General features: G+C 51.8%; 2 protein-coding genes across 2 annotated transcripts in view; one reads left to right on the forward strand and one right to left on the reverse strand.

The window, feature by feature from the left end:
• The window catches only part of RUFY3 (RUN and FYVE domain containing 3), a 45,093-nt gene extending 41,219 nt beyond the window's left edge, over window positions 1-3,874 (forward strand). The window contains exons 16-18 of the mRNA XM_009886484.1: window positions 1,115-1,142; window positions 2,073-2,147; window positions 3,678-3,874. Of these exons, the coding sequence (XP_009884786.1) occupies window positions 1,115-1,142; window positions 2,073-2,147; window positions 3,678-3,821 (247 nt within the window). The 3' untranslated portion in view covers window positions 3,822-3,874. The remainder of the gene's footprint in view (window positions 1-1,114; window positions 1,143-2,072; window positions 2,148-3,677) is intronic.
• Window positions 3,875-6,411: 2,537 nt separating this feature from the next.
• The window catches only part of GRSF1 (G-rich RNA sequence binding factor 1), a 13,396-nt gene continuing 11,651 nt past the window's right edge, over window positions 6,412-8,156 (reverse strand). Inside the window, exon 10 of the mRNA XM_009886496.1 lies at window positions 6,412-6,516. Coding sequence (XP_009884798.1) covers window positions 6,412-6,516 — 105 coding nt within the window. The remainder of the gene's footprint in view (window positions 6,517-8,156) is intronic.

Here is an 8,156-nt window from a genome sequence, read left to right on the forward strand (position 1 = left end):
TCTGAAAAGCTCTGCCTCTCTCCCATTGACCTTTGAATTTGTTTCTTTATAAATCTGCTGTTTACTAATTTTTCTTACTTAATGAACCTTTGTAAGCCAAGTGCTGGATCTTCGGTACTCGTGTCCAAAGAAAGGTATCTTTGTTGGTGAGGGAAAGGAGAAGGTTGGGGGATCAGTGGCATTTGGAGCGAATAACCAGTGGCTTCCGGCCAAGAACAGAAGCTGTTGGAGAAACAGAACTTGAAATAACGTTTGAAGGAGATGGTTGTATAAAAATACAGTTGAGGTAACGTGTTTCGAAACTCAGTATTAGAGGGGGGATTCTTGTTGTAGGATTTGTTTAGTATTTGAAAGCTAAGTTTCAGATTTGGTTTGAAATGTGAAAAGATGTTTTAAAAGCCCCGGGGAACTGCTGTGCAATGAGGACCTTGCTCGGAGGTGGGGACAGCCGAATTGAAGTACTCTCAATGTCAGTGAAGGAACGCAGTGCTCTGACACAGTGTGCCGAGTGCCACTGTAAAGCTAATCAGAAAAGTATTGTCTTAAAAATAGCATAAGCCCAACTCAAATCTGCTTTACCAGATATTTAAAACCTTGCAGGCCGTAGATGCTTTTTACCCCCCTTTCACCTTGAGTGTTTCAGCAGTGTGAGCGTCAGGCCGCCGATGTGTCTGGAAGGCCTCAAAACACATTGTCGCTGCCTGTTCGCAGACGTCGTAGGGCATCAAACATTTTGCAGTAAGATGCTTAAAGTCAGTTTTAAACTGTTTGTACCATCTGAAGTTTCTTCTGTGTTCATGCTCCCTTTCCTCTGCTCTTCTGAAGGTGCTTTGCAGGTTTTCCTCCCTCTCGTCCCATTTATCTGGGAGTGCCGCGTGTCTGAACGGCACCAGTCCATCTGCCTCTTGGCTTCGCTGGCGTCCAGAGCTTGCGAACGCCTCATCTCCCGCACGAGCAGACGTGGCAGTGTGGTTTTAAAGCAACAAACCCAAAAGTCTTTATGGGTGGGATTTTAAAAGCAGGCTGAGGCAATTCTCTGGTAGTCCAGGGGCTTTTCTGAAATGATGCGGTGACTGAAGCGCCAGCTCCGAGTGACGATGATCTTCTTTTGCAGGTCGCCGAGCGGCACACAGGACGAGCAGGTTGGTGATTGGGGTTGTTTTGCAGTGAGATGCTGAAGGGGAAAGGGTACAGAGGGAGCTCCTGGGTCACTGCAGCACCTTCTCTGCCCGAATACCTTGAATTTTGTCCTTCAGGTTTTGCCTTGGTGAGGATTTGTCTGTAGAGTCCGTAGGAGCAATGGTTCCCTGGTGGAAAAGTGCTGCTTATCTCGTTAGAATGTGCTGCACATATGTGTGCTCATTTTGCTGCCTCAGCACAGCCGGGTTGTTTTTGAAATTAATATTAACCCCTTCAGTTATTCCTTCGCCCCATTCCTTTCCTGGGTTGGTGGGTCTAAAAAGAACAAGGGAAGCATAATATAATGTTGTGTTAGTGAAAGTGGTGGTGTTTAAGGTTGGTGGTCCGCGCTAGGGCTTTGCTGGTTGCTCTGTAGGGTAGAAGGAAGGGCTGTTTTGGTCGGTTGGTTTGGTTTTGGTTTTCCCATGTATATCAACTAGACGGGAATCCATTCTTTCTCCCCCGGGAGCCTGGCAAAGCAGGGGGAGACCCCTGACCGCCAATGGGATGCTGCAGCGTTGGCATTGTGTCCCGTCTCGGGGGAATTTCTGCATCTGTCAGCTCTTTTTCACAGTGAAAAAGCTGTTTAGGTCCCACCTCGTTGCTGGGCCAGCAGCCGTGGACTCGGCCTGAAAGCGGAGCTGTGTGGTCCTTGGCTCACGCAGCCGTGCTCTGCTTCCCGCTCTGCCCTGTTGGTGTAGGCGCTGCAACTGTAGATCATCCTGCAAATGCTCAGTGGTCCTGTGCGGCTCCACGGTGTGCTGTGGACGGAGAGGGGTTAAAAACACAACCATGGGCAATGTTCCTCCCTGTTGTAAGACGAGGATCAGCTGCAGAGCTCTAATACCGGTGCTGTGTAAAGCAGAATGTCTCCTTTTTCACTTGGGGTTTAGGACCAGCTGTCAGGACCTGGAAATGCCGAGATCTGCCAGCTGTGCCAGGAGGAAAGCAGCCGGAGCAAAAAAAAGGTAACTCTCAAGACTCGTGTCGTCATCTCTGTCATCTGGTGAATGTGTTTCCTCTGATTTTCATTTTCAAACAGCACAGATTTCCTACTGGGGACTTGGGACAAAGAAACAAACCCTTTTCTGAAGTCCCTTTTGCCCTTAAACTTGTTAAACAGTGGATGGCTGAGGGTTCCTCACTCTGCTCTCAGTTCAGTGATTTGGTTTTCCTTTCCCTTAGCAGCTTCTTCCCTTTTTAGCTAAGTGGGGTTTTTTTCTGGGATCAATCAGAAGTGAGAATAGGAGGTGTTGACACTTGTGTGTCATTTCTCCACTTAGGGCACCTTGCCTTTCTCTCTTATTTTTATTCTTTTTCGTGGCTCAGCCCCTCTTGCCTTCCTCGCTGCTTTACAGTCGGAATCTAGAGGGATGATAACCAAAAGGGCGTTCAGCGGGAGCGCTGCCTTCACCCAAATAATTCACTGATGCTGAGGCGCCGGCGCGGTTTGCAAGGAAACAAGTCAAGGCGCTGCAACAACTGCTGTCAGTGCAGCAGGCGTCCTGGTCACGCCGCTGCCAGTACTGCAGGGGGGAGCTGGAAGGCGGCGTTGGGTTGTGTCTTTCCCCCAATGGATCTGCCAAGACCTGAACCAACAGGCGGTTGCGGAGCAGGGAGGAGCGCTCTCAGCAGTGCCACCTCCACTCCACGTGGCGCGCAGGGCTCTGACCTCCGCCCCTGGGTGAAGACAAACCGGTACCTCGGTTCCTAATAGGTCTTGGGAAATTTTGGGGGGGCGGATTGGGGAGCGCAGGGAGGTTACCTGAGGAGGTAACGGGCACAGGGACAGGGCTGGCAATTAGGGATTTTGCCAGAGTCAAGAGCTGTTCCCCAGCCAGCCCGCTCGGCAGCGCCCGCAAAGACGGCGTTCCTCTCCTCCCCAGCGCTGCAGGACCACGATGCTTAGAAGAGGCAGTGAGGGGTGGCCTGATTGCCCCCCAGACACCCCGTGAACCTCTCCTGTGCACGTGCGGGACCTCTGCGTAGATTTTCCAGTCTTTCCCATTCCCGTGTTTGAGAAAACACGTGAGGTCAAAGCAAAGCAAATGCCACACAGCGTCACATCCGACCCTGATGTATTTCCAAATGCCTCTGCGCATTTAAATACTGGTCGTGGGCGAGGCCTGTTGTTCCGATGTGTTTACAGTTTATGTGTGTATATAAAATACACACCTTCACCTCTTGTGACAAAATGCTGTGGTAGGCGGAGTCAATTAGAACTGGAATGGTTCATTGTTGGTAACTCGTACCGGCTTTACTATAAGCCTTCTCCTACTCTCATTTGCCCTAAGGAGCTTTGCTATAAACTGGTCCTCAGCACAGGAGTAAACTTCTGGTCTCCAGAGGGGACAAGAGTGGAGTTTTGGAGTGTCTTTCTTTAGCCCAGTGGAAGATTTGGGTTGAGGGAAAGACAACGAAAGAAAACACTGAGTTTCTTGGCGTTGCTTGCATCTTGAGCCTCTCCTTAATTTTTCGGTCCTCCTCCTGCATTCCAGAACATCTGCAAGAACTGCGGCGGCATCTTCTGTGAAGCCTGTTCGTCGAATGAGCTGCCCCTCCCGTCCAGCATTAACCCCGAGCGCGTCTGCGATCCCTGCCACAAGCAGCTCATCCAGCAGTATTCGACCAGTCCCTTGTAGGGGACGCCGTCACAGAGAGAGGTGACCAAAAAATGGTTGTAGCTGATGATGGTTTCTAGAGTTGTTCGGGGGGAATGTGAAGAGAAGACACTTGCCTGTGTTCTTTGGCGGTCCGAGGGGAAGGAGCTTCATGGTGTTTAAAGTCTCTTGGGACTAAAACCAGTCTGAGCCTTCCTTGTACTGAAATCTGCAGGCGCTGGGAGCTGCGCCTCTGCTGGGGAGAAGGGCGTTGCGACTGTCGCGAGGGGTGCCCAAAGCAGCCGCGGGGCGCAGTGAGAACAGAGCGCCCTCGCCCCAAAACGAGCTGCGTGTGCGCGTGTGTCTGCGTGTGCGAGTCGGGAACGGTCTCCTCCTCAAACGCGTGGGGTGGAAGCGTGCTGCTGCTGAGCAGAGGCGCATGGAAAGCAGAATTGGGAGTGTTTTGAATCCCTGTGTCCGGCTGCACTGGAAATACCACGTCCCTGTCCCGGTTGCCTTTGACCATCAACCGTGCTACATCAGTGCCGGGTGTAAGAGGCCAATGAACACTCACAGCTCCATCTCTTGGGCTCAGCCCTCTGGCCGTGGGCTCGCTATGCAAATCGGTATCGAAAAATCAAACAAAGCTGTGAAAGTTCTCCTGGGGTGTTTTAGGGGGTGGGGGGCGTAGGGCTTCTGAGGTGTGCACCACGTGAGACCTGATGACCTGCACTGATCTGGGAGGGAAGGGCCTTGAGGCATCTGGGACCTTCCTCTGGGAGACCCTCACTGTGACTTGGTGACCACACTGCGGTGGTCAAAGCGAATGGTGGCACTGCACTTCCCACCTCGCTGTGGGAACCGGAGGAGTTGGGATTCCCCAGCGTTTAGATACTAAATCCTCGCCATGACACAGGAGGTTCAGGGCTGCTTTGATCCACCTCTCCCCCTTGTGCACATGAAAAAATGGTTGTAATAAACCCGGCATTTCGCTTCTTGAGTTGTTGGATCAAAATGAAGGTGAGATGAAAGGGGAATGCTTTTCACCTACTAGAAATTCTGATTTGAAACACGGTGTGAAGAGGTTTCACACTTCTTGCTACATCATTCTTTGTTGCCGTTACCTCAAGGAATTTTGTGTTACTCCAAAAAGCGGTGGTGGCTTCCTGACGAAGCACGTAGCGCCTCACTGTTGTGTTTGGTCTGGTTTATACTGGAAGCCTACTTTAGCCTGCAAGACCACAGAATGTTTTGTAGTCCATAGAAAACTGGTGTATTTATATGTGACGAATGCATTTGGGTTTGTACAAATTTGATTAGGGGTTGGTGGTTTAATTGCTCGGAGGGGATTTTCTATTCATTACACTGCCTGCAACCGCCTCACAAAGCGTGTCAGAGCTGAGGTCATTTAGGTGGCTGGGGGTAGTTTGTACCAGGGATGTCTCTCTCCTGGTGCCCTCCAGGCCTCGGCGTGTTGAGCCACCCAAGTTCTGACTCCCTTAGTGCCCCTCAGAGCCGGAGCACTTCACAGGGGGCAACTGCAAATAGATTTTCTGCTCCTTTTTTTTCCCCCTCGGGGTAGTTATCAGAGACGTTTCCATTTTGCTGTCCCATCGAGTAGACGAGTAGTTGTAAGCAGTGTTAAAATAAGAAAAGCCTCGAATTCAGGTGTGGGCACACTGCTTTGCAGGGGTGAGACACCAGAGGTGAATGGAGATGCGGATTTAGCGTTCGTAGTTCTGTGTACCAACGGTACACAGCTACAAGATTGGGCAGTCCTGCATCCAAACCCAGCGTGCCTCGTCCCACAAGGAGCAAGTGAGACCCACGCCATTTCCGTGTTAGAGGATTAAACTGGAAACGGGGCACTTAGTGTAAATAGTAATAATGCTGCTGTGTCCCGCATCGTGCAGCCTTATTTGAGACCTTATAAGAGACCTTATTTGTGCGTAAAGGCTGCGGCTGTTGTTCACATGAAAAACAGGACAGCTCTTGAGCCGGTCCTCTGCAGCGACACGAGATCTCTACGGACGTGCAGGGAGGCAGCTGAAAACCCTTCGGCATGCAGCTCTGCGGCTGCTGGGAAAGGTCAGAGGGGGTTTTAGGCTCCCGGGAGTGTCTCTGCCTGCCTGGAAGTACGGGATGTTGCGCTTTGCGGTCCTGCAAATGTTCGAGGGGCGTTTGCTCAGGGTGCTGCCTGTAAAGCTGGAGTGTGGGCTGGCACCCGGCGTTTGGGTTGGGGGAGCGCAGGGCAGGTTTTTCCTGATGTTAATTTTGTTCCGCATGATAATAAAAACTTGATCACCTGTATCCCGTCTCCTGAGTGGTCTTTCCATCCCACACTGCTTTGGCTACAGGCATGGAAGTATTTCAGAACCGGATGACAGACTGAGAGAAGGGCGGTCGGAGGGACGAGGCATTGGCGGTTGCTGAGGTGGGTATGAGAATGCTGAAGCGCTCTGGTTCTGTTAATGGCGAGTATGGGGGGTTTAGTAATGCTTTGACCACCGTGATGCAGTGGGAGAGTAAAACTGCTCCATCCTGCAGCACTCCCCACTCCTCCGCTACAGCTGCTTCTGCTTTTGCAACAGACAACTTTTCCATGTATGTCAACACAATTTATTACATGCTTTTACACAATGTTAAACTGAATTTTATACAGTTTATCCTTGTAATTGAGCAGCGACACTCGTATGCGATCTTTATGCTCATACCCAGGGAATGTGTTCACTTCGGCCTAAAAAGGAAGGAAGAGGAAAAAGAGAAATTACTACCTCGTTGCAGCTTACGGCTTTCCTTTCTTCTACGCATAGAATAGTAGAGTTCAGCAATGTTAAAAGATCTCACCAAAAAAAGGTGAGATAACAAACAGCTGCACCAGGTGCGATGTTTCATGTGCGGCTGCAGCAAAAAACACACACAGATGCAGACGCAGGCAGACACACACCCCCACACGCAGACAGGCACACAGACACTCGAGCACGTGCAGGCACACAGGCAGACACAGACACGCAGATGCACACACGCAGGCATGCAGGTGCAGACGTGCACACACAGAGAAGCAAACACATGCAGATGCACAGAGACACGCACACGTGCAGGCACACATGCAGACGTGCACACAGGCAGACACGCAGATGCACAGACACAGGAAGAAGCACATGCGCGCACTAAGACACGCAGATGTACACACGCGCAAGCAGACGCACACATGCACATGTGCACACATGTGCAGGCAAACACATGCAGACACGCACACGTGCAGGCAGATGTGCACAGGCAGACCCACGCGCAGGCAGACCCACACACCCGCAGGCAGACACATGCAGACATGCACACACACGCAGACTGACCCGCAGGCAGACACACAAACACACAGATACCCCCCCACACACACTCAGACATGCACACACACACGTGCAAACACACACGCAGGCAGACAAGCAAACGCAGACACACACATGCAGACAGACACATGCAGACGCAGACAGACGCACATGCAGACACAGGCACAGACACGTGCGCAGGGGTTGATCCCACTGGGGGCAAGTCCCAGCACAGGGCTCAAAGTGCTGTGGATGTTCCCGGTCCCTTCAGTCTGCCCCGAGAGCTGATCCCGGGCCCGGAACAGGACTCCAGAGCTGTGAGGCAGTGGGGGGCGGGAACTGGGGGAGTGGTGACCATCGCACCCCACTTCCGAAAGGAATTCATGGAAGCACTACAAGTGGGCCAGAGCTGTCCATAAAGGCGGCTGTAGCGCTGGGAAACCCTGCTTTTGCAGCGGGGAGGGAGGGCTGCCTTGTTGTTTCACTGTGGAGTGTGACATGATGGTGTGACAGCAGCCAGCACTGCCACACCGTGCTGCACACGGCAGGAGCACCACCAAAAACACAACCAAAAAACCTCCAAACTGTCCTGGCCCAGGAAACCTCCAGCCTTTTGTTAACACTGTGAAAAACATTACAACCTGTTTGCGTTGAAAACAAGTTAACTGGCACACTGAGCTACGAGAGAGTGGATGGATTAAAAAAAAACCCCAAAATTACCTGACATGTTACTTTCTCAAACTCCACTGCCTGTAAGGTAAGCATTATCCCCCCCAGCCTAGGGACCAGTTACGTAGTTAGCCACGTTTCCTGTTCCACACCAGGGAATACAACCCCAGCAGCACCGTTCATCACTCACACTAGCAGAGTTTTTAAGGGGGAGAGGGAAAATAAAAAAAACCTCTCTCTCGCGTGCAGTGGCAGGCCTCAGCTGGGCAAGGGCAAGCTGCTGCGTGGCGGCGCAGCACCCTCTGCCAGCTCTGCCGGCGGCGGCAGGAAGGAGCTGCTGCCCCTTGGGCACCGGACTGCGCGCCCCTGGACTCGGGACTGG

This window comes from Charadrius vociferus, unplaced genomic scaffold (assembly GCF_000708025.1).
Source record: "Charadrius vociferus isolate BGI_N301 unplaced genomic scaffold, ASM70802v2 scaffold676, whole genome shotgun sequence".
In the NCBI taxonomy this organism is placed as follows: domain Eukaryota; kingdom Metazoa; phylum Chordata; class Aves; order Charadriiformes; family Charadriidae; genus Charadrius; species Charadrius vociferus.